The sequence below is a fragment of the Gracilinanus agilis genome, chromosome 5, assembly GCF_016433145.1.
Source record: "Gracilinanus agilis isolate LMUSP501 chromosome 5, AgileGrace, whole genome shotgun sequence".
NCBI lineage: Eukaryota > Metazoa > Chordata > Mammalia > Didelphimorphia > Didelphidae > Gracilinanus > Gracilinanus agilis.
In genome coordinates this window covers 196,345,263-196,371,944 of record NC_058134.1, presented here as the reverse complement: position 1 = coordinate 196,371,944, position 26,682 = coordinate 196,345,263, and the positions used below count along the sequence as shown (strand labels likewise).

Here is a 26,682-nt window from a genome sequence, read left to right as displayed (position 1 = left end):
GAGAGAGAGCGAGAGAGCGAGAGAGAGAGAGAGAGAGAGAGAGAGAGAGAGAGAGAGAGAGAGAGAGCGTGAGCAGGCTTTGAATCAGGAAAACCTGTGTCCAGATCTTATTTCTGACACATACTGGTTGGGTGGCCCTCAGCAAGTCACTTAATATCTGTCAGTTCTCAAACAGTATAAGTTGTAAGAACACTTGCTGATCTGCATTGATGGAAATGAATTTGCCTACTCCAATGAAATCACTGGTCCCAATTCATTCTGTACAGTCTACCCCTCTCCCCCACCCCAGTATCCTCAATCTAAGTTGTCTGATGAGCTCCCTATACAGTTCCATCTAACTCCTTTCTTTTTTGCAGAGATCATTTCTTTCAGAAGTCTTAAGAATACCTATCTTGTCTTGGGGCAACTTCTGTCAAATTTTAGGCAGTGAGATTCCAGTTGTTCTTTCTCTGCCATTTTTGAAATTTGTTATTTAAAACTTGATAATGTTTACTAGAGGATGCCTGAAATTTCCCCTTTCTTGATCTGTATTTTCCTCCTTGTCAAATGAGGAGGGTAATCCCTACCTCTAGATTTTGGAGATTTTGGAGGAGGAGATGAAACAAATTGAGATTATTTATTCTCTCATTCATAGCAAATATTTATTGAGTTCTTCAGTTTCTGTGTTCTGAGCTTAGTATAAGGCTTTGTGGAGAATGTTTAAAAAAAAAGTAGAAATTAAAATTCTTGCCTTAATTCATTTATACTATCTTTGAGGTGAAGAGCCTTCATAGCCCCTTCTCCTATGCTGTGGAAATGAGTCAAAACAGGATGGAGAAAGAGTTCTTAGAGTCTCAGGAAGGAGTTCTCAGAAACTAACTCTCTTTTCTCAGATAACAACTCATTACCAATGAGAAAGTATTAAGTTTTGTTTTGAGTTTTGTTTTTTTTTGGTTATAGGAAAACCTTAATTTCATTACATTCAAGGAATTCTATATAATCTGTTTTGTTATCTGGCTATTAACAAGGTTTATTTATTAAAATTCCCAATAGCTCAAAGCATGATTTCTTTATGTTGAATGGCTCCTCCTACTAACTTCCTTTTTTAATCAAATATAAAAGTTTAATTGCATAGAAAAGAGAGGCTTCCTCTTAGAAATTATAAATTAAATAAATCAGATTTTAGAGTCCAAATTACCTTTAAAATTTTTTGATAATTCTTCTGGGAATCAGAATATTCATGTTTTAAGTACAAAGATATAATTCTTGGAAGAGTCTATTCATAATTGGAAAGTACTGGCTGATAATTTAGATTGTCTATTATTTCATGAACATTCACATATTCATGAGAAAAACTCTGATATGAGTAATCTAGTTATTGTCAATGTTTCATTAATTTCATAGTCTGAAGCAGCTATTCTAAAATCTATTTGGAAGATCTGATAAGATAAAAACTTTCATTAAAATGTAAGTCCCTCTTGCATCAATCTACTTTCTAATTCAGGATCAGTTGGACATTCAGACCCTGGAGTCAGTCAGTCAATAAACATTAAGTGCCTAGTACATGCCAAGTACTCTACAAAGTGATGGGAATTACAAAGAAAGGCAAAAGATAATTCCTGTTCTAAAGGAGCTAACAGTCTAACGGGGAAGACAACATACAATAACAATTTATTGTTATGTTATATATGTTATATATGTCAACAATAACAAAAACAAATAACAAAGAAGATACACAAGGCATAAGTTGAGCAAAGGGGAGGCATGAGAATTAAGGAGGACTGGGAAAAGCTTTCTTTAGAAGGTAAGATTTTAGCTGGGACCTGAAGGAAGCCAGGAAAGGCAGGAGGTAGAGATGAGGAGGGAGAACATTTCAGGCCATCAGGGACAACCAGTGAGAATGCCTAGAATTGGAAGGAGGAGTGTCTTGAATCAAAGGGTACATGGAAAGATGTAAGATATAAGAAGATTCCCCTCAATTTCTTATTCCCTTCATCTCCCTGCATTGACCTGTTAAATCTGAGACTCAAAGGAAGGCTGAATAGGAGAAGCTGAAGACATACCTAGTCCTTATTCATAAAGATCGGAAAAGAGTCCCTTTCCTTGGATGGAGGCCATCTAATTTAAGTGTACTTACCAGATAAGAGAGGAACTATACAATCTCAATCAGAAGGAATGTTAGGATTGTAGAGAAGGAAGAGACCTTAGATGTTCCCTCGGCCAACACCTTTATTTTACAGATGGGGATCCTGAGGTTTAGAGAGGTTTGTGACTTTCAAATGATAGTGTTTGTAAATGGCAAACATAGGAGTTGAACCCTAGACATATGACTCCCAAACCAGTTCTTCCCCTACAGTACCATGCTCCCTCAGGTCAGGCAGGACAGATCAATCAGGAGACAGCAAAGGACTCTCCTTCTTCCTAGCAGAAATTTTCCCAAGTGTTTTGGAGAGTTTCTTGTTGCATATTGACAATGATCTCTCTCTACCTCCTCCTAAGTAAATTTTGAAAACTTTTACTTGGCATTCCAAGTTCTTCATGATTTGATGCTATCTTATCTTTCTAACCTTATGTAATGTGCAAAAGATGAAATGGCCAAAGAATCAAAGGTTTGATCTTCTGGACATATTGATTGATTAAGCAATAGATGCCAATTGCTTAACAGATCGGGACCATGCCCTTTCCTCAGCTTAGGGCTGGACCCTGAATACAGGGAGAGATAGACTTTTGTGCATTAAAAACAATTAATCAAATAGGTCTAATTCATTAAAAGGAAACAATACAACTTTAGGTAATCTGATTTCCAACTGTATGAAGGATTAGGGACTTTCCAAGTTGGGTGGTGGAGAGTAAATACGTACAATTCCCTGATTTCAGGAAAAGAGGTGTCCCACTCCTCTCATGAGTCTGTGTACAATCAAAGGAATATGGAAACAATAACTGGTTGATAAATATAGGACCAGTTTTTTAGATAAGACATATGGGATACTTGGGACATACAATTATGAGAAAACTCCTTATAGAAAATTTAGGATCTGAATGCATTTCTGGTCAATGTACTTGGTGAGAGTCTCTGAACAGCAGGTACAGGGGGGCTAGTTTCCCAGCTGCACAAGGCTAGGTTCAAACAGTGTAATAAGGTTTTCTCTCAATTCCCACAATCGAATTAAGTTTTCTTGCAGGCAGATTTTGGACTAGACCCATAATTGAATAGAAAGGGAACTGAGTTGACTCCAGGATTGAGTCACAAGACAGCGTCAGTGTGGTTTACTCAATTCCCAATTAATCATTGGCTATCCTAATCCCTTCAATTCCTTCAATTTTCTCAGACATGTCATATTATTCTCTTCCATACACTCTGTCTCCTAGACAAATGGCGTAGTTTCTGGTCCCCGACACGTTTCTGTCTCTGTTTTGGATAGAATTGTTGCTAATGTTCTCCCTCTTTCTCTTTGCTAGCTTGATTCCTACCCATCCCTTCAAATCCAATTAAAGTGGCACCTCTGCCAGGAAACTGTCCTTTGCTTTTCCTCACCCTTTTCAGACTTTCTCTCTCAGGTAGCACTCTGCTTGGTACTTCTCCAATGCACGTAGGTCATGTTATGTAATATGGATATATTTGGTCTGGAGCTGTGACCTCATTGGTGTAGGGGATTCATCTGGGGAAATTCCCTTCACTCTGGCAGAGCCACAGCTTCTTCCCAGTTTATAATCCAAAGAAGTTGCTTGGGGGCATCGAGAGACTTGTCAAGCAGCTCATGTTTTTCAGAATCAAGGCTCCAATCTACAGCACTCATTACATTTCCAGAGGGGGCATTTATAGTCAGAAATTGGCAATCAGTAAAAATCACACCTTTATTTGTTGTTTTGACAATTTGTCTAAATTTAAGAAAATGTTAATAATGTTATCAATGTTAATAATGCAAATCAAAGTTAAAAGGATGTGTATTTACATTACCATCATCCTTCTCTCCCCGCCCACCCTTCCCCCTTCTTCTCCCTTCAACCTAGTGGTCAAACATTTACCACCATACTTCTGGCTTGAACTCAGGACTTTCTGGCCCTGAGACTGGTCTTCTAGTCACTACACCTTCTGACTCCTCCAATATTATAATAGTGTGATTGCCTTTTCTCCAAAGGGACTGCCTTAGCTAAACTTTATATTTCCCCAAAGCCTAGTATGGGATTCAGAACACAGCAGGAGCTTAATAAATGTCTATTGAATGGATGAATGAGTAAATACTCCCCTGCTGCAGGAATTTGATTTTGCTACAGAAGAGGTTTGTTTTCTTTGTGGGATTCAGCCAGCCTTGAAAAGACCAATTTGGAAGCAATGAGTGCTTTCACATTGAACACAGGGAAAAACTATGCTGTAAATCAAAGTACCTAGGGAAGTATTCACAATCACATAGTGCCTTAAAGTTACAAAAGGCCTTGCCTTCCATTAGAGTGGGCCCCACTGAGCATCCCATCAGCCCTGGGAGGTAAACCCTGGAAGCGGTATCCCTTTTCCACTGAGAAGTTGTGGCATGTTCCTGATAACATTGGCTAATTAATGCTGGAGCTGGGACTTTCCTCCATGGCCCCATGATGCACTCTCTCTGCTAATTAATAGAAATTGTTGCTGTTTATACTTGTCCAAAGTGTTTGCTCAAGGGGTATCCCTAACCCGTATTGCTACACATCATGTAATGATGGTCTGATGAGGGTTATGGTTTCCCAGAATGCTAGAGCCTGGCCCTGGCCACATTGTTAGAAGCTGAGCTTCTCTGTGATCTAAAGTATTTCATTATAGTCCCTCCCATACCAAATTGTCAGATAGCAAAAGGCTAGAAGGAAGTGGTTGGAAGGTTGTTGTCCCTTCTCTGAAGAACGATTAACTACAGACTAGCCTGTGAGTCAGAACCTTGGTGGTAAATTGACCTTTTGTAAGGGGGAATAGACTTGAGATTTTATTGGTAGTGAGAACACCCTCTATCAAGCAGATTTGTACCTGCTCTACAAATTGGGGGTCTTTGAGAGCTACCTGGGGGGCACTCAGAGAGGTAAAGTGATTTTGAACAAATCTGTATATATCAGAGGCAGGCTAGGAAACTAGATTCCCTGATTCTTAGGTGAGCTCTTTTTTTTAAATAAACTCTTACCTTCTGTCTTAGAACCAATACTGTGTATTGGTTTTAAGGCAGAAGAGTGGTAAGGTCTAGGCAACAGGGGTCAAATGACTTGCCCAGGGTCACACAATTAGGAAGTATCTGAGGTCAGATTTGAACCCAGGACCTCCCATCTCTGGGCCCCGCTCTCAATCCACTGAGCCACCCAGCTGCCCCACTTAGGTGAGCTCTTTATCCACTACAACATTTTATCTCTCATTCTCTTCCTTCTGAACCAAGTGTTATCACATAATGTGCTATCTTTTACATGACCAAAACAGATATAAATACTTTACCACAAAGAGGAAGTTAAGGGCTTTAGAGAGACATAGATAGGTGATTTATAGAGAGAAAGCTTTGTTATTTTGTACATTTGGAAGGTCTAATAAGCTAGTTTCACTTTGATAGTCTCTTCCAGGCTGATTAGTTAACTTCAACTTTGGTACTTATATACACACATATATATGTATATCTATCTATCTATCTATCTATCTATCTATCTATCTATCTAAATTTTCCCAAGTACATGTAATACTCTTTTTTCCCCACATAATAATATTTTGCATATGTTTTCTGAAATTACAATATCCAAATTATTTTTCCTCCTTACTTCCCTTTCCTCTCCCTAAGATGGTAAGCAATTTGATCTGGGTTATACATGAATGATCTCGCAAAATATATTTTCATATTGGTTAGGTTGTGCTTACTTTGTTAGAGAGGAGGTAAGTCCTGGGGGAGAGGTTTTATAGGTGCTAAGATATAGGTATATATCTAAGATATAGGTATATATATATATAGGGTAGTAAGCTAATCAACTCTTTACCTCTTTCCTACATTTCCCTCTCTTTACAATCACTACTTTGATGTAATAAGGCTACTAAAGCTACTAGCAGCCTCTTAATTTAATTTTTAATTATTACACATCACAAATGCCAAGACCAAAGCCTTTGTTCTTATTCTTTTTCTTTCCTAGCATTGAGCTGTCCAGAGGGCCAGGTATATCAACAGTGCGGGACTCCTTGCAATCAGACATGTCGCTCCCTCTCCTATCCTGATATGGAATGTAATGAGATCTGCCTCGAGGGCTGTTTTTGTCCTCCTGGGCTGTATACTGATGAGAAGAGGAACTGTGTGCCCAAAGCCCAGTGTCCCTGTTATTATGATGGTGAGATCTTTCAGCCTGAAGATATCTTCTCTGACCATCATACCATGTGGTGAGTGTCTCTAATGGTAGCATCCTAGAATCGCAGTTATACAAAGGACAGTAAAAGAGGATTATTTCCTGGATTTGTGATTTCCCATCCCCCTCTCCTCTTTTACCCAAGGTAGACAAAAAGAAATGGTATTTTGAACCTGGGGGAAAAAGAACAATCCCTAAGTCTAACTTCTAGATTTAGATTATTTATTTTCTTTTTTGGAGAATATGTTAATAAATGGAATCATCTATTTGGAGCCATTCACTTTTTCATTTCTCAAACACCCTTAGGAGAATGAGGGCATGGAATTTGTAAATAAGATGGCTGCCAATAAAAACCTTTGTGGCTGAGAAATGTTTTGAGCCTAATCTGCAAAGTCATATTGGCTAGTAAAGAGCAGGTTTGGAAGTCAGACCAGTTCCTCTTCAAGGTTCCTTTGAAATCTCATTTTGCTTATTTTGTTAGAGAGGAGGTGTATCCTGGGGGAGAGATTTTTACAGGCCCTTAGTTAAAAACCAGAATGTGTGTGACCTGACTACTTATTCCATTCCAGGAAGGATTTAAATGGGCTTTTATTTTTCTGCAGCTACTGTGAGAATGGCTTTATGCATTGTAGTACCAATGGACTTCCTGGTGGCCTGTTGCCAGATGTTATCTTTGACAGTCACCCATCTCCTCGAAGTGAGTACAGCTAGTCTTGATGAGTGAGTGTGTCCTTGTTTGCCCTCATTTACCACATTATCTGCATGTAATAGAGGAATGACCAATAAGGGCTCAGTTCTTAGAGCATGCCCAACAGGTTCAGTCTGCTGCCCGATCCACAAGGAGTCTTGGTGAACTGACTTGCAGAAATGAAGAGAGAGGCAACAGCAACAAGCGGAACATAGTTCCCATGCTCTGAGCCCTGGGTAATCAGAATAGAAGGAAATGGTATGGCTCTGTCCTATTACAGCATGGAGCAATGACCTGATTACCATTACAAGTTATCTCCCTAGACTATCTGTAGCTATGATCCAGGTCCATTAAGGGATGAAAGTGAAAATGAAAGAGCTTTTAAAATAACTTCATCTGCAGCGGGGCAAGAACCCCAAACAAACCATCTAAACCCAAAAACCTTAGCTCAGAATGTTTGGCTGCCTGTTGCTTTTAGAGAAAAAAAGGGTTTTGATGGCTATGCCTTAGTTGGTTACCAAAGAAATGGACTTTCATTAATTTATTTGGTTGTGGGAAGGTGCCCTCCCTTAGAACTGATCTTGGGGGAAGTGGTGTTGATGTTCAGTCATTCAGTTGTGTCTCACTATTTGTGACTCTGTGGACCTCCACAGAGTTTTCTTGGCAAACTGGAGTGGTTGGCCATTTTCTTCTCTAGTGGATTAAGGAAAACAGAAGTTAAGTAACTCTTAGAGTTACACAACTAGTAAATGTTTTGATTTGAACTTAGCTCTTCCAGTCTCTGGTCCCAATGCTCCATCCACTGAGCCTCTTAGCTTTCTCCTAGGCAAACAGAGATTAAGTGACTTGCCCAAAGTCACACACCTGATTTTAATTCAGGCCTTCCTGACTCCAGGCTCAGTATTTTATCCACTGAAGTCATCTATCTGCCTCTAAGGAAAAGGGGCAGTCCCCATACCTCTCCCCTCCCCTCAAATGATTCCCAGAGCAAGGAAACATTTTTGGCTCCATCTGATCTCCAGAGTGGAGGAAACCTAGAACTGAACTCCTGAGACCTCAGCAATAAAAATGTGGGTGGTAGTGGGAGAAGGATGATCTGAACAGAATTCCTCTTGTGGCTAGCAATCATACATTCTTAATCTGCATTTGAGAGAGAACTTTTTTGATAATAGTCTTTTAAAAGGTTGTATTTTCTTTGCTGATAGTGTTAAAAAACAAAACAAAATAAAAAACAAAAGCAAAACAATATACATGATGGACTTTATATACTTTATAGTCTAGACTAGTGATGGCAAACTTTTTAGAGACTGAGTGCTCAAACTGCAACCTCATACTGAATGTGAGCCACCTCCTTACCCCAGACAGGGAAGGAAGTCTGCTGGGCAGAGAGGTGAGTGATGTGAAAAATGACCTCAGGTATGTGTGGAGAGGGGGAAGGGAGCAGCCCTTTCTGGCATGTACTGGCAAGTGTGTCATAGGTTTGCCAACACGAGTCTAGACTATATATAATCTACACCTCTTGGTCAATTTGTATGACTGTGAACGTGGTCTGACATAGAAAATAATTTATAAAAGCTTTCCCTTCTCCTATTTAATCAAGGAGATGAGAAAATAGAAATATAGATAAGTAATTACTTATATCCGATCATTCTTCCTCCTTTTTTTTTTGTAATAATAATACTTATGATTTCCCCCTGATTATTCCTACCCTCTTTTTATCAATATTAGGTGAGATAAAAATAAGACAGCGTTGGTGAAGATGTGGCATGTGTGCAGAGCTGGCACTCAGGGAGCTGCTCTGTTCCCCCTCTTCCCAGCCCCCAGGGACATTTTTTGCATGCCTCCCCCCTCTGTTCAGACACCCAAAGCAAGTACTTCCTCCCTCAGCTCTCTCTGGTAATGGGGGGGGGCTCATAAATAGCTTGAATTTGCCCTCTGGGCACTCAAACTCAGAAAAAGTCTACCAATGCTGAAATAGGGAGACATATGATCTCCTTTTCAGAGCCCATAAGGAAGAGTTATTCCCGGTAGATATTGAAGGTTTCTAAGTGATATGATATTGATTGTAGCAATCTCCTGAATACTACACAGTATCCTTATTGAGACATACTGTTATTCAGAAGAAATTAGACTAATAATTTACATGGGAAAAGCCAGATAGATGAAGAATACCCATTATGGACATTACAATCTATTACTCAATAAATATTTATTAAATGCCTTCTATGTGCCAGGCACTGTGCTAAACACTGGGATTACAAAAAGGCAAAAGATGTTAAAGAGCAGTGAGGGCTCCTGACCTCAAGGAGCTTACAATCTGATAAAAATTATGAATATAAGATAAATGATTTATTATAATGGCCAGTACAATTGAGTTATGACATCTTGAATAGACATAACAGATGGACAGTGAATAGGGTCTAGATTTGAAAAGGAGGATGAAAATGGACTAGACTGTAGTTGGGAAACTTTATAACATTTTCAATATTTCTAAGCTACTTCCAGACACAAATGCCCATCTTTAAAATAATAATAATATAATCCTGTTGATACAGTCCAGTCTCAAATCAAGAAACACTGTGATAAACAAAGAATCAAAGTATAAGGTATCTCAGAGGACAGTGGAGAAATGCATGCTGGTTTTAAAGAGTTGCAACTTGTTACCAATGATAATGTGCTTAAGAAGCTGCAGGAAAGAGTATCCAGGAAATTTAGGACTAGAAAAGAAAGTGGGAGTGGAGTGAAAATGAAGAATTACAGACAGATAGGCCAAGTCTGTAAATGTTAGAAAATCTAAAGAAATTCCTTCTTTAGGGTATTGGGTAGATCTTCTAGGGAGAGATGATGGGAAGACAGGGGCAAGACATGGGCATGTCCTGGATGAGAAAACACACATGACTTGGGATCTTGTGAATAGCAGAATATGAGCCCATATCCATGAGACCATGGATCTACCCAATATTGAAGCATTTTCAGAACGTTTTATGGTTCATAAGCTCTTTCCTTACAATAACTTTGGGAACAAGGTAATTAATTATTCACTCAATCAACCAATAAGCACTGCTGGGAATAGATGCTGGGAATACAAAGACAGAAATATGTAGTCCCCAGTAGTGAGAGTAGGCCCCAATAAAATCAGAGTCATCAGCTAGCTAGAACCAGGCACATATGATCTCATCCAAAGCACCTGATAAGTTCTTGGTTGTTCCTAGTTGTTCTGTGCACTGAAGCCAAACATTTCCCTGAGAATCTGGACTAGATGGTTACACATTGACATATTGAATTATCCTGTAGAAAACTCTAAGTTTTGGTGAGGTAAACTAAGTCAGTGTACCAAGATTGTAAATCATTACTAACCATTGTCCCTGCAAAAGGCTTATGTAATCCCTTAGCCTGTGTCACTTTCTTTATAAAATACTAACTGTGATCAATAAACTTTGCCTCTGATTGCTACCAGCTTCATTGGCTCTCCTGATGTGTGTCATCCTTCTCCTCACACACATCTCATTCTCCTCACCCCTTTGGGACCCCTGAATGTTTGTCAGGACCCCTTAGGACTCCCTGACAGAAATGAAACAATTCCTGCCCTCAGGGAAATTTCCTTCTAGCCAAGGCAGGTGATGTGAATGAATAAATGGAGCATGTACACAGATAAGGAAATAAAAAATATAACAAGTGAATCCTCTTTTAATTTCAGAGAGAGGTGGTGGTGGTACTTGTGAAAGAAATGGGGAATGTATTTATATATAGTGCCTACAAGGCATAAGAGTGGTAAGGGCTAGGAAATGGGGTTTAAAGACTTGCCCTGGGCCACATAGCTAGCTCACTAGGTCACTCTGAGGCCATATTTGAACCCCAAATCTTCCATCTCTAGGTTTGACTCCCAATCCATTGAACCATGTAGTTGTCTTTTTGATTGATTGGATACTAGGGATGAGTGGGACTGACAAAATTTGGCAATTGATTGATATGGGGGAGGATGAGGGAAAGGGAAGAGTTGAAGATAACTCTGTGACACTGAGATTGGGGACCTGGGTGTTTAGAAAGATGGCAATATTGTTAGTAGAAATGGGAAGATTGGAAGAGAAGTGAATTTTGGAGGAAGTTAATGAGTTCTGCTTTGGATTTACTGAATTAGAGATGACAGCAGCAAATTCATTTGGAATGATTAACAGTTAAGTAAAAATGGGGAACTGAAAATAAGGAAAAGGCCTGGAGTTGCCCAGCATTGTGAGGCAGTAGAAGGAATGATCAGTTTGGAGACTAAGGACCTTAGTTCATATGCTGGTTCTACTACTACTTTTCATGTAAATGGGAAATCACTTAACCCCTCTGGGCCTCTGTTTTCTCATCTATAAAATGAGAGGATTGGACTAGATGGTTACCAATGACCCTTCTACCTTTAGAATGATGTTTTTATCATCCTTTATATTAACTAGGAATCATCTGAATACAGGTGGTAATAGAACCCATGGAAATAAGTGGGGAGGAAGAGAAAGGAAGACAGAGAGAGACAGACAGACAGAGACAGAGAGACAAAGAAAGACTAAAAACAGAGAAGAGCTATAATTTTTTTTGATTTGAAAAATTTTATTTAATTAATTTAGACTATTTTCCATGGTTACATGATTCATGTTCTTTCCCTCCCTTCTTCCTACCTCCCTCCTGTGGCCAATGAGCAATCCCACGGGGGCTTACATGTATCATTGATCAAGATCTATTTCCATATTATTAATATTTGCATTAGGGTGATTGCTTAGACTGCAGTGATTCCCAAAGTGGGCGCTACTGCCCGCTGGTGGGTGCTGCAGCCTTCCAGGGAAACGGTGATGGCCACAGGTGCATTTATCTTTCCTATTAATTGCTATTAAAATAAAAAAAATAATTTCCAGGGGGCTAAGTAATATATTTTCTGGAAAGGGGGAGGTAGGCCAAAAAAGTTTGGGAACCACTGGCTTAGAGTCTACATCCCCAATTATATCCCCATCTACCCATGTGGTCAAGCAGTTGTTTTTCTTCTGTGTTTCTGCTCCCACAGTTCTTTTTCTGGATGTGGAGAGTATTCTTTCTCATAAGTCCCTCAGAATTGTCTGCTACTAATAGAAAAGTCCACTACATTTGATTGTGCCACAGTGTATCCATCTCTGTGTATAAGGTTCTCCTGGTTCTGCTCCTTTTGCTCTGCATCAATTCCAGTTCACATGGAATTCCTCCAGTTCATTATTCCTTTCAGCACAGTAGTATTCTATCACCAACAGATACCGCAATTTGTTCAGCCATTCCCCAATGGAAAGACAGCCCCTCATTTTCCAGTTTTTTTGCCACTACAAAGAGCATGGCTATAAATATTGAAGAGAAGCTATAATTAACCCCAAGGCCCAGCCCCTCATCAGATTAAGTGTTGTCTGAAAGGCATTCTGAGAAATAGATCCTACCTCCTGCTATACTGGAGTTGAGGGTGACAATGGAACAGTTTCAGGAAGTAGAAAGGAAGAAGAATAGGTAGTATTTTAGGAACTCAGTGCAAGATAACAGGAACATCAGGGCATGGCATCAACAATCAGTCTCAAAGAAATCTTTTGGGAGTAGTTTGCAAATGAATAAGTGGATGATGGGAGTTGATCTTTGTATATGAGTGGTGCTAAATCTAAATTCTCCAGGCTAAAGATGTCCTCTCTAGTCAAAAGCAAGGAACAAGGTAACTTGGACAGCTGAAAATAAGAAGACATTTCATAAACCTGAGGTAGAAGACATAGAAAGGTGGACACTACTGAAATTCAGTGCCCAGAGAGGACAGTGATTGAGAAAACCCAGACACAAAAGAAAATAATCTAATTTGTTCTTGGTTAAGGTGGCTTTGATTAATTAGCTTTTCAGAAATAAGGGAAGCCTGACATTAAGCAAGGTTCTACCCTACCCAGAACCTTCTTATATACTTTTTTTTGGGGGGGGGGGTAGGACCTAATATTGTCATGGAGCCAGCCCACATGTGAGAACATCTAAAACATAGAATTAGAGAACATTGGAAAAGACCTCAGAGTCCTGTCTCTTTCTTTGATTGTGCCATGCTGGATGGGGTTAGCAGTTGCAGATAAACTCATAATAATTGTAATTCTGATTTTTTTGTTTTCAAGTCAAAAGGAGTCTAAGCTGCCAGCCCCCCATGGTCAAGTTTGTGTGTCCTGCTGACAATCCTCAAGCTGAAGGAATTGAATGCACCAAGACTTGTCAGAACTATGATTTAGAGTGTGTTAGCCATGGTTGTGTGTCTGGCTGCCTCTGTCCTCCAGGAATGGTAAGATACTCTTTATTTTGTGACTAGGAAAAGGAGTGGATTCGATGTGTCTCTTTTATTCTTTCAACAATCAGCTGGAATCTTTAGAATACAGTGAAGCAGAAGGCAATCTCAGAGATCCCTTCCAAATATGACATTCAAAGATTCTGTGGAATGGTTAATAAGAGGCAAAAAAAAAAGCACTTGATAAAGTTGGCCACTTTCTTCCTACTAGACATTCAGACTTCAAGGAAAGCCTACTCTTGATTCTAAACCTAGCTCTCTAACTAGTCTTTCTCTGATCTTTATGTCTACGTTTTCTTTTTAAATACAAAACATGGACATTTCTTAAAATGATTATATCTTTAGTTTTTCTCCCCCGCTCATATTCACTCCTTTGGAAATCTCATTTATTCCCCTGACTTTATACCCCAATGCAGATTATTTCTTTTCCTCTCTCTATAGCTCTGAACTCTCTGCTGACCTTCAGAACCTTATTGCCAGCTGCCAATAATGTATCTCCAAGACCTTAAACTTCAGAATAAAAGATTTTCAAAGCTGATCTCCAAAGTGATTTTTCTCTAAACTTGTTCTTCTTCCTGATCACAATACTTGTCAATGACAACTTATTTATAACAAGCTGGAAAACTGGAAAACTAACCTTTTCTTTACCTCTCAATTATCAAGACCTGTCAATTTTGCCTCCTCACCATTTCTCACCTCCATCCCTCTTATCTCCTTTATTCTCTTGGCTTTCATCTGAACACAAGCCCACTTTTCCACTTAACTGGATTTCTGCAAAAGTATCCTAACAAGTCTTCTTTTTTCTATTCTTTACTCCTTTCAACTCTTTCCTTCACACCACTGCCAGAATAATCTTTCTTATTTGCAGATCTATTCATGTCATTTCTCTGCTCGAAAAACTCCCTATTGTTTATGAAGTGAATTTCTTACTTTTTTTTACTGAGCATGCAAGGCCCTCTACAACTTGGCAGCACTCTTTCCGGTCTTATCTCATATTTATTAGCTTCCTACTTTCTTTTATGGCCCAGTTTCATGCTCTAAAATATAATATTTTTTGTTTAATCACATATTCTGACCCTTCTGGACTCTAAACTTTTGTTAATGCTGTTTTTTTCCCCATGAATGTTCTCACTCTTTTTCTCCTCATTTCTTGGATTCCTACATAGTTTTAAAGCCCAGTTCAGATTCTGTCCCCTCCTTGAAGTCTTCTTTCTCTCATTAGTACTTCTGTCCTATTAATAATGACGTTTCCCCTTACCCCACATCTTTCTTTACATCTCTCTAGGGCACTAATGTAAGATTGCTTATTGTGATTATCAGTATTTTGGTCTTATCACCTTCTTAAGGTAAGCTTTGATAAGGCAAAGATCCTAGACTATATCTTATCTAATCTAAAGTTTTATCTCCCTCAACATCAAACACACTGTTGGCACAGATTATGTACAAAGCATGATTACTAGAGGCTGAGAATGTATAAAAATAAATAGAAAATGATTCCTGTTCTCAAAGAGCTTATGATCAATTTCTCTGGATCTTTCTTTCTGACGATGTCACTGATACTAAATATTTATGGCATAGAGGTAGGGTTTATGTGGTTGGGGATTTGAAAGAGAAAGCCCCAGCTCATGTGTTATTGATAAACCCTAAGCATTTAGTTATCTATAGAAACACTAGAATTTTGGAAAGTAAGGAAGATGAAATGTTGAGCTTATAAAAAGTCATATACTCCATGCTGCCCACCTTCAAACCTTCTGAATTTGCCAGGAGACTCATTAGGGAATACTTCTTGCCAATTCTCCTCTGAGTTTTGTTCCCTTACTAGACCTCTGGAAAGACTGAACATCTTGGAAATAATTCAGGGGTCATATTGATCATATTGATATTTTTTAAACATTTATTAATATTCATTTTTAACATGGTTACATGATTCATGCTCCTACTTTCCCCTTCACCCCCGCTCTCCCCCCACCTATGGCCAATGCACATTTCCACTGGTTTTAACATGTGTCATTGATAAAGACCTATTTCCAAATTATTGATAGTTGGTTGCATTGGTGTGGTAGTTTCGAGTCTACATCCCCAATCATGTCCACCTCAACCCATGCATTCGAGCAGTTGTTTTTCTTATGTTTCCACTCCTGCAGTCCTCCCTCTGAATGTGGGTAGTGTTCTTTACCATAAATCCCTCAGAACTGTCCTGTGTCATTGCTTTCTGCTGGTACAGAAGTCCATTACATTCGATTTTACCATAGTATATCAGTCTCTGTGTACAATTGATCATATTGATATTTATAGAACTTATCCACCACCTATGGTGCCCAAAGGAAGCCTTGTTTGTGTGTGTGTGTGTGTGTGTGTGTGTGTGTGTGTGTGTGTGTGTGTGGTTAACATAAGACAGTTATTTAGAGTGGGTGACACTTTACTTCAATGAAATTTGACAAACATTTATTAGACACTATGTGTGCGGTTGGGCAGCTAGGTGGCATAGTGGATAGAGTGTCAGACCTAGAATCAGGAAGACTCATCTTCATGAGTTCAAAATCTAGCTTCAGACACTTACTAGCTATGTGACTTGGGCAAGTCACTTAAACCCTGTTTGCCTCAGTTTCTCATTTGTAAGATTAGCTAGAAGAGAAAATGGCAAACCACTCCAGTATCTTTGCCAAGAAAACCCCAAATTGGGTTACAAAGAGGAATGACTGAAAACAACAACAACGTGTGAGGTGCTGTGCTAGATGCTGCACAGTACAAAGACAAAGAATTCAAGACATTCCCTGTACTTAAGATGCTTGTAGTTTACAATCCACACTGAAGATCTCAGTCTCTGAAAGAATCAGAAAAATGAAATGGGGGCTGGGGTGGCAAGGAGCTTCCTGCCACCTTCAGCATCTTGCTTGAGGGCTCAGAATCCTTAAAAAATATAGCATATTCATTCTCACATAATCTCTAGAAGAGACAATTCTTTCCATTTGAGAAGAGAAATGAGGCTTAGAGAGAGGAAAGAGGTTTTTAAGCATCATTTAGGGCATTGGATTAGATCCAGGAATAGGAACCACAAGTCCTGGCTTCTTCACAATGGATCTCAATGAGATGACTTTTTTGTGGGGGAGAGGGAGGATAAATGATAATATATGTAATTAAATATTAATAAACATGATGTTGATTTCATTGGCCCAAATCCAAGTACTGACCAGTTTAAAAGAATAAAATGAAGACATATCTTGGAGATTCCTCACCAGAGGCATGCATTCAAAGGAAAGAATTGAAAACCTATCAGCTAACTTGGAGATTTGTACTTAAGGCAACAGGTAGTATAATATACTCAGCTGGTGTCCATTGTTGTTACAGATTGGATTATGATTAGGTTCACATCTTTAGAAAACCAGGCTAATGTGTAATTTGCCTTCATTGAATTAATCAGAGTAATAAAGGCAAAGTAATTCTTAAAGCACAAGTGATTCCCTGGCTATGGTACATACAGGTTACATGTTCTCAACTGTAACTACAATGGAAAGTTCCAATTTGGGCTAAACTGATAATTATTTGATCTTCTCGCTCTCGCTCTCACTCTCCTCCATTCTGTAACTCTATCTATGAAACTACTCTCTATTTGAGATTATTTCTCAGTTTTGTTTGAACATTAATGCCAGTCAAAAAAGGGGCATTAAGATCTCTAGAATAAAAAGAGCTAAATCTTGAGGGAATTTAGCAGAAGACTATCCTAGAGTACTTCTTATATTTTAATTTCCCAAATTTTAATTCCATACCTCAGCTTTGGACTCTGTTTTGAAATTATTTCCTCCCCAAATGCACTAGTGTTCAGTCCTGCACTGTACCTCTGACTTTCTTGAAGCTTGTTTTTACTGCTCTTAGTACCCTTGCTCATAGTTTTAAGAATCTATCTTTCTTCCCTTTTGAAAAATTGGGTCAAATATTTGTCCCTTGTCTTGTGGCACTTTTCTTACTCTCTCTGATTTTTCCAAGATCATCAGTGTTGTTTCAGCAAACACATCCATCAATACTTTTTTTTCTCCCTGGAATGTGGTTTCCTCAGGCCTGGTGAATTCCTCGGTCTCATTGAAGGCAGCTAGATGCTCTCTTGTTATCTTCTCATCTATCTTGGATTTCATCTCCCTGTTTATCATTTCTATTCTGTCTCCTCAGGATGCGTGTCCTTGGTGAAGATAACAGAAACTAATGAGGTGAATAGCTCCAATATTATTGTCCTATGCACCTTCACTATAGCAAAACTCCCAAATGAAACAACAACCAAACCCAGTTCCGGCTTTGGCTTCATTTGAAATTCAGAATACCTGACATTATCGCATTGTACCTGTAATAATCTTTGATGGTGCTGCTTAGTCATCTGCCCTTGCGTTTATTTCTTGTTCATTTGCCTTTACAGAAGATGTTCAGTGTGTTCCCTGTGCATACAAAATAATCTCTTTAGACAGCTTTCCATTTTCTATTTCACTGGAATCTTTTGTGTTATAAGAATTTTGTTCTTGAGGGTGTTTCATTACTGTGGGGAGGTGTGTGTGTGTGTGTGTGTGTGTGTGTGTGTGTGACGGGCAGGCAGATTCTACTATAGAGTTTTTGTTCATAGGAGTCCAAATCTCTTTTCTCTGAATTCTTTGAAATCTATTCTTTCTTTCTTTATGGTATCATGTCTTGCTGTGCCTAGTTTTTCTTTTTTCCACGAAATGTAAAGTATTATGTCCTACTAGGAAGAATAAAGTGATTGGATTTGATGACATCTAAGGGAAAGGGGGTATAGTCAGTTGAGAGTGGGCTGTCACATCTAGAATGGGATTTGCTCAAAATCACACAACTAGTAAATGTCTGGGGCAGCGTTTGAACCCACATCCTCCTGACTCTAAGATCGGTCTTTTACCTATTGCCCCATATTGCCTTTAGAGATAAACATAAAATACAGGGAATCTAAAAATCTTAGTGTAGTTTTAAGCTTTAATAGCTTCAGAAACATCAATGCTAGAAACTTACAAAAATATCATTTGAAAGTTTATTTAAATTTATTTTTGCTTTTTAAAATTTTGTGAATTTTTCATGATAAATTTAAAATTTTAATCCTAACGCACAAGATGGGGGGTCCTGCCATTAGGTATTTAGAGGAAGTCTTCTTGGTCAGCACTTCCATATCTTGATCTATCTCTATTAAACTTTGTGTGTGTGTGTGTGTAAAGATGGCCAGGTGTGCACCAAAACATGGTTCTTTGTATGACCTTAAAGCTGGAATTATAAATGCAATGTTTTCAGTCACTGAGGAGCAGTTGATGCAAATTTGTACAAAGTTTTTTTTTTTTTTTTTTTTTTTTTTTTACCCTTGTACTTTGGTGTATTGTCTCATAGGTGGAAGATTGATAAGGGTGGGCAATGGGGGTCAAGTGACTTGCCCAGGGTCACACAGCTGGGAAGTGGCTGAGGCCGGGTTTGAACCTAGGACCTCCTGTCTCTAGGCCTGACTCTCACTCCACTGAGCTACCCAGCTGCCCCCTGTACAAAGTTTTAAAATTAATCAGAATGATGTAAAGCAGTGATGTCAAACTCAAAGAGAAATAAGGGTCCACTAATCCACAAGAAGGATTTCTATGGGTCAATTATTAACTTAGTTTTAAAATGTAATAGCATCTATTTATTTTTTATGTTCATTTTATTTATTTTGTTAAATATTTCCAAATTCCATTTTAATCTGGCTTATGCCGTACTCAAGAGTGTTATGGGCTGCATATTTAACACCTCTGATGTGGCACACAAATACTTAGGTTGGATTTTAATAAGGAACATCAATATTTAAATAATTAAAATATTTAACCTTTCAATTTTTTGGTAAATTTATCATGTTTGTACTTCTGAAATTTTCAAAACTTAAAACTGCACTAAGACTTTTGAAACATCCTATACTTGGTCTAAGCTTCTTTTTTTTGGGGGGGGGTAGCAGTTCCCATGAGTAAGTAAGACCTGTGTTCTTTTGCAAACTGCAAGGTCAATCTAAGTTATCCATGTCCTATGGCTACCAAAAGGCTAATTTGATTTTAGGCTGCATTAAGAGAAATAGTATCTGGCATGTAGTAAGTACTTCACAAAAGTTTGCTCACTGATCAATTGATGGACTAGGCAGGCCATAGTTTCCCTTTCCTTAATTCTGGACAGATCACATCTGGAATGTCATGCTCTGTTGTGAGTGCTACATTTTAGGAAAGACATTGATAGACTAGAGTGTCCCAAAGAGGGTTATCAGGATGGAAAAGGACCTTGAGGTTATGCCAGTGATGGGATCAGTTGGAGGAATGGAGGATGCTTGCCTTGAAGAAGAGCAAACATGAGGTGAGACTGGGGGTTAGGGGTGGCAGATGTTTTGGCTCTTTAAGTAATAGGGTTTTCAACATCAAAGGGATTAGGTATGTGCCACTAGGAAAAACTCATGGGAGTTGTAGCTTCTGATTTCACTTTAGTGGGAAAACTTCTTAACAATGAGAACTATGCAGAAACATAATGAGTTGCTTCAGAGAACTGTAAGGAAAAGTTTGTAAAGGAAGGTTTGTAATGTTGAGAAGGAACATTGATTGACAAGAGCAGCAGTTGGAGAGAAGGAACAGAGGCTTGTGGGGGAGAGAACCCTGGGAGAGGGTCTTTGGACTCTGTTGAGGGACAGAGGACTTTTACTCAACCTCCGGAGTCTACTATGACTATCTGGAGGTTTCCTTGGCTATCTCTGCACCCGAAGACCTGTTTCTGATTCTCACTTTGATCATCAAAAAAGAGCTCAGACATCTGCCAGTGGCTGAAAGGAGTCTGTGGACCTGGACAGCCACTAAGCCAACTGTGAAGACTCTCTGTCCAAATCTCTGCCATTCCAGAGAGACTCTTTATCATCCTGTTCAGACTGTTAGCTTATCTCGGTTATCAGATAATGGAAAGGGAGTAGGAGAATTCCTGGTCAAAGCCGGTGGTCTTGGCCTGGGGAGATGGAACCTTTTACATCATGTCAGAGTAGGGCTGCCTAACCCACTCTTCTCACCCATCCTTGAACACAAATTGTAATAAACCATCTAATTATTAATAGCAGTCAGATCTGAGTTTTCCTGGGGATACTGGGAAGAAGAGGAAGTTGGGGAAGGTTGTCTATCAAGCTTTGGTGGTGCAAGACCCAAGGCTGGCTGTCATTCAGCCTTACCCTCACAGGGCTGGGTTCAGAAAGGGTTTCTTGGGGTCCAGGCACTAAGTTAAGTCATGGAGAACTGTAAGGATACTACATACTAACCCCCAAAGAAATCTCTTATCTGATCACTGGCTCTTGTCCATCTCTGTATGCTACACTCTTTTACAGAGATAAGCTCTTCAAGCCCTCAAAATAAAGGTGAAGAGAGTTCCCCAGATAGGTTCCACACACATAAGCCTATCTGATCAAATTAAAACCTTTGGGCTCTCACATAATCATCTTTACAGAACAGATAGTGAGTCCCCTCTTACCTGTAGAGTTTTTTACATAGTGGCGGGGGGGCCAATTGTTAGAAATGTAGAGATTTTTCTTGTTCAGGCCAATGCCAGTTGGACTGGTTGGCTTCAGAGGATCTCCCTGACTGGGATTCTATATTACCACTTTGTAATTCCTCTGTATTTTGTAATGCAGCTTTGTAATTCCTTTGTAATATTACTTTGTATACATGCTATTTCTGTATACATTTCTTGTTACATGCTGTTTCTCTTTATCTATTATCTCTGATAATCTGATAAAGATGGCTTAGTTAATAAGAAATGGGACCCTGGAGACGATCTTGACTGTTAACTCAGAGCTGCTTCTCCGAAGTGCTATTGAGTCACAAGTTTATTATATATGAAAATTCAAACTCCCTTTCACCCACAAGCATTGAGAGAGAGTTTCCCACAGCTGGGCAGAGCTGCATTTTTAACATAGACAATACAACAGGCTTAGGTATCTGAAGATAAGAACCAGGCTGGACCTTCAGCTGCGTGATTATCAGCAAGTTAAGTCTGAGAATACTTTTCTCAGGGGCAAATGCCCCAGCTAACTAAGGTTTCTGCCTTGGCTGCATTTCTGACCAAAGGGGAAAAATGTTAGCCTCTTAACTGTTGATTAGCTAGGAACTTAAAGCTTTTCAATAAGGCTACAATACTTTTCAACAAGAAATCACAAGGATCACAAAAGGGATCAAAAGAGGAGCCTCAGATTTTTCTATTTGAGACTCTGTTTCTCTTATTGGCTTCCCACATATTTCCCCCTTTCTTTAAATTAAAATGATTTATTACACAGGAAAACTTTTAATAATGAAAAGAGTCATCAATTAGTTATAATCATCAGCTATAGCTGGATCTGATAGAATTTACAGATTATACTGTTTATTTATGGCTCTCTACATTTCTCCTCAGTAGAATGTAGGCTACTTGCGGGCAAGGACTGTTTTCATTTGTGTCCCCAGAAGAAGGCCCTTTGAGTTGAATTGAAGCAGTTTCCAGGGGCAATCAACTTTTGTTCTTTGGGATCAGAATAGTGCCTGTTTTGGCCACAGGGTGGTGACAGAGTACAGCTGGCTAAGTCAGCCATCATTGACACTCCTGAGTTTCCCCGTGAAAATAGCAGAAATGGAATATTGGATTCTGTAAAGGAGATCACTTAATCCAGTTCTCCTCATTTTGCAACTGGGAAAACTGAGGCCTAGAGAGATTAAGTAATCCACAGGGATCACAAAGCTGGTACTAAAACTAAGAACTTATTTCCAATTCCAACTGCCAAATACTTGATATTTGGATATTTTGACCAGTATTTTATGATCAAAGATCATCATCTTACTGATGGCCTGTGTGATGACTATTGGAAAAAAATGTTTTCAAGAGTTCAAGTTATCCCAAACTAGTTTCAGATTGTCTTTTCTATCATCCCCACTCTCTAATTTTTAATGCCTTACCATTTTACTGATTCCTTTCCTGCTGTTTATCAACATACATATCTCCTCCATCCTTAAAAATATTTTCAGTTGCTCCAATCATCCCTGAAATCTCTTCTTTTTTATTTTTTCTTTAATTTTAAACATCCATTAAAATGTTTTTGAGTTTAAATTCTTCTCCTTCCCCTGTCCTTCTCCCATCCATTGAAAAAGGAAGCAATATGACATATATAAAGTCATGCAAAACACATTTCCATATTAGTCATGTTAGAAAAAGAGCAAGAAAAATAAGGAAAATAAAAAAAAGTATGCTTCAGTCTGCACTCAGAGTTATCAGTTCTCTCTCTAGATGTAGATAGCATTTTTTATCTTGTGTACTTTGGAATTATCTTGGATCATTGTCTTGATCAGAATACCTCCTCCCTCTTCTTGATTAAACTCTTTAATAAACCTGGCAAAACTTTATTCTTTTCTTATTCAGGTCTAAAATTTTTGCAGTTTGACTTCCAGCCACATCATTCAACTGAAATTTCAGTGTCTCCAATTATCTCTTAATTGCCAGCTTTTAATGGCTTTTTCTCAATCCTCATTCTTCTTGACCTACCTGAAGCCTTTGGCATTGCTCATAACTCTCCTCTTTGAGGTTTTTGAGACTCCATTCTCCTGCTTCTTCTACTTGTCTGACAGTTCCTCAGTCTCCTTTACTGGATCTTCTCTCTTCTCCATTGATATTTTTTCATTTGATAATTCTTACTAACTTTTATGGTTTTAATTATCATCTCTATGCAGATGATTCTCAGGTCTATTTATTCAATTCTTATTCCTCCCCTGACCTCCATTCTCCCATCTCCAACTGCTTATTAGACATCTCAAACTAGAGGTCCTCAAACTTCAAACTCAGTATGTTTTGAAACTCAACTCTTTATTCCCCTTGCCCCCACCCCAAGTAGACCCATCTTTCAACCTTCTTTAGTTCTTTCAATTTCTTTCCTGAGCTCTAGGTCAGAATCACTAATTGCCTCTTACACTGCTCAAATGGGATATTTCCTAGACATCTCAAACTCAATATGTTCAAAACAGAGCTCATTATCTTCCCCTTTCCAAAAAAAGAAAATTAAAAACTTCTTTGATCTTTTTACTAGGCTATTCTCCTTTCCTTTCCACTTCTTTTCCCTTTTCTCCCTTGCTCCCTACCATGATTTTATTTTTCTGTTAAAATGTCTTATTGATGGTCTTTTTTTACATCTCTATAACCATTCAGCAATCCCTCCCTCTCCCAATAGTAGCCCTCTTTTTGTAACAAATAAGAACGTATTGGCCACATCTGAAAAAAAGTATGCTCTGTATCCTACCTCTAGTCTACAAGGAAACGGGGATTCTGCTTCACTCTCAGTCCTCTCAAGTCCGTATTGGTCATTTTATGTTTCATTGTTCAGAAAACTTTCACTGTTGTTCTCCTTTACATTATTGGATCATTCCACATTAAGTCATTTAAATACACATCACCAAACTCATCATATTTTTCCAAAAGTTCACCTCTCTTCTGAACTCGAATGAATAAATGACAGCATTTATTAAAGGATTATTGTGTTCCAAATTTCTTTTAATTCTTATTTATCTTTTAAAAAATTAGTACAATAATAGTTCATGGAGTTTATGCATCCCAACTTCTTTCTTTATTTTCCAATCAGTGAGTATTCACTTTTCTCTAGTTCTTTGCTACTAGTGTTGCTAATACATTTTTTTTGTGTCTTTGGAACCATTCCCCTTCCTCCCACCCTCTCTTCCTTTCTTCTGTTCTTTCTCTTCCTCCTCTATGCCCAGTTTTCTGAAGTGTGGGGTGGCTATGGGATTACATTTTATCCAGAGAGTAAATGTAGGGACCCAGTCAGGCCTTGCCCTGCATGTAGGTAGGGTATAGAATACCCTAAGATATATGATTTAAAGAGCACTTCTGTAGATAACTTTATATAACTCTGGGGATCCTCAGTTCAGCTCACATTCACACTGATTACTCGGGTCTTCTCAGAGCAATCAAATGCAGCTCCGGGCACTATAGAGAAAACCTTTTGGCCTGTTAATGCGTTTGGAACATTTTCTTAGCTCTTAGACTCAGTGGCCAATTTAAAAATTCCACTTCTTGATATAGAGGCATCTGGAAAAAGGATACTCCTGTATATTCTGAATCAGGAAGTGGAGCCTTCCTTTTCAAGTGTTTATGCCTTTCTAAATCCACCTGGGTTGGTAGTAGGCAGGATATACTGCACATGCTCTGAGAATTGGACTTCCATTGGCCAAGACGCCAATACATTAAGAACATTTCCTACACCTTTTGAAGTTCCTTGCTTTATCAAATTGACAGAAGTGCTAAACAGGTTGGTAGCTTGGCTTTTTTCAAAGGCAAATGCCCTTGAGAGAATCAAGCGGGATCCTTTATAACTCATGATTTAACTTTAGATCCTCCCAGGAGCTCCACTCATCATCCATCACTAATTGCATGTTAGACATTTACAAAAGATTCTGGAGCCATCTCAAACTCAATGTGCCCCCACTAAAACTCATCATCTTTGCCCAAAAGTTCACCTCTTTTCTGAACTTGAATGAATGAATGAATGACAGCATTTAAGTGCTAGGAGGTATTACACAAAGCTCTGGGGATACTAATAATAAAAAAGAGAAAAATCCTTGTGCTTATGGAGCTTATTCTATTGGGAAAACAAAAAGTATAGGGGAGTGGTGGCCAGGCAATGATGAAATCTTGGGCATGGTAAGCAGAGCCTTAAGATGAATGAATGATGCTTGTTTTCTAGAAGCAATAGAGAAGGAAGGGGTAAGGCTGAGGGGGAGAATATGAACACTGGTAGCATAGCAGTAAAATGGGTGACTAGGGCTGGCTTGATGTAGTGAGCTCCCACCAAATCCACCTGGCCCCAAGATAGGAGCTGGAAGTTCCTTTGGGATGCTCTAACAGAAGACACAGGAGCCCTGATTTTTATGAAAGGTGCTTTTACCCTTCTAGGCACTCAAGTTTGCACTTTCAGTGCCATCTTTCTGAGCTTTAGTTTTTTCATCTGCAATCTGTAATTAATCATGTCCTTCTTCATGTATAGGCTTCTGTGAGCTTTCTTTTTGTAAACTCTTACTGTTCACATTAGAATCAATTTTGTGTATTGGTTCCAAGACAGAAGGGCTAGGCAATGGAGATTAAATGATTTGCCCAGGGTCACACAACTAGGAAGTGTCTGAGGTCAGATTTGAACCCAGGACTTTTTGTCTCTAGACCTGGCTTGAATCCACTGAACCACCTAGCTGCCCCCTATTTTATTAAAAAACAAACAAACCCTTATCCTCTATCTTAGAATGGATACAAGTTTTGGTTCCAAGGCAGAAGAGTGATAGGTTTGGGTTAAGTGACTTGGGTTAAGTCACACACCTAGGAAGTATCTGAGGTCAGCTTTGAAGCCAGGTCCTCTCCACTCCAGATCTGGGACTCGATCTACTAAGCCACCCAACTGTCCCATGAAGTGGAATTATTAGCATACATTCCTTTTGTTAATAGAGACTTGGCTGAACTGACTGGATGAAAAGAGTGAAAAGATCATAATGATCTAAGACTAAATATAACCACTAGTTCTATACTTGGGTGGAGGGAGAGAGACAGCCTCAGAATCCCAGTGGATTCTCAGGGAACTAACGCAGGGTGATTTAATTAAACATAATGATAATGATAACCATATCAACACATTATGTAGTGCTTTTCTTGGCATGAAAAGAACACTAGCCTAGGAGACCAGGCATCAGAAGGCTACCTTCTAGTTTTGGGAAAGTCATTTCACTTCTCTGGATCTGATTTGCCTCATTTGTAAAATGAGGTGGTGATCAGATATCTAAGAATGGTGAAATGACTCACTGGAGGTCACAGGCTAGATAACCTTGAAGTTTCCTTCTAGCTCTGACATTACAGAGGCAGCTAGGTGAGTGGCCCAGTAGATAGAGTACTGGGCCTGGATTCAGAAAGATCCGAGTTCAAATGTGAACTCAGGTTACTTAACCTCTATCTGTCTCAGTTTCCTCATCTATAAAATAATAACACCTACCTCCCAGGGTTGTTGTAAAGATCAAATAAGATAATATTTGTAAGCACTTGGCACAGTGCCTAGCACATCGAGGGTGCTAGCTATGATGATGATGATGATGATGGAATCTCACAGCTAGAAGGGTTCTTTGGGGGCCACCTATTAGTTCAACCTGGAACTGCATGGGCATTCTCTCTCCACCACATCTCCCCAAAGTGGTCATCCAAACTCCAAGTAAAGGCATCCAGTGGCTTTCTGGGAGGCTATGATTCTAGTCTATCTAGTTTGTGATCTGTTCTGGTCCAGATTTGAATTCCTGGAGGTTGGGTCTGAATCCTATTAACCCCGAGACATATATATATATATATATATATATATATATATATA

The 26,682-nt window shown here is 38.9% G+C and overlaps 1 protein-coding gene across 1 annotated transcript in view; it reads left to right on the top strand.

Moving 5' to 3' along the window:
* The window catches only part of VWF (von Willebrand factor), a 211,659-nt gene that overhangs the window by 90,572 nt on the left and 94,405 nt on the right, over positions 1–26,682 (top strand). Inside the window, exons 15-17 of the mRNA XM_044677836.1 lie at positions 6,103–6,343; positions 6,912–7,006; positions 13,132–13,292. Coding sequence (XP_044533771.1) covers positions 6,103–6,343; positions 6,912–7,006; positions 13,132–13,292 — 497 coding nt within the window. The remainder of the gene's footprint in view (positions 1–6,102; positions 6,344–6,911; positions 7,007–13,131; positions 13,293–26,682) is intronic.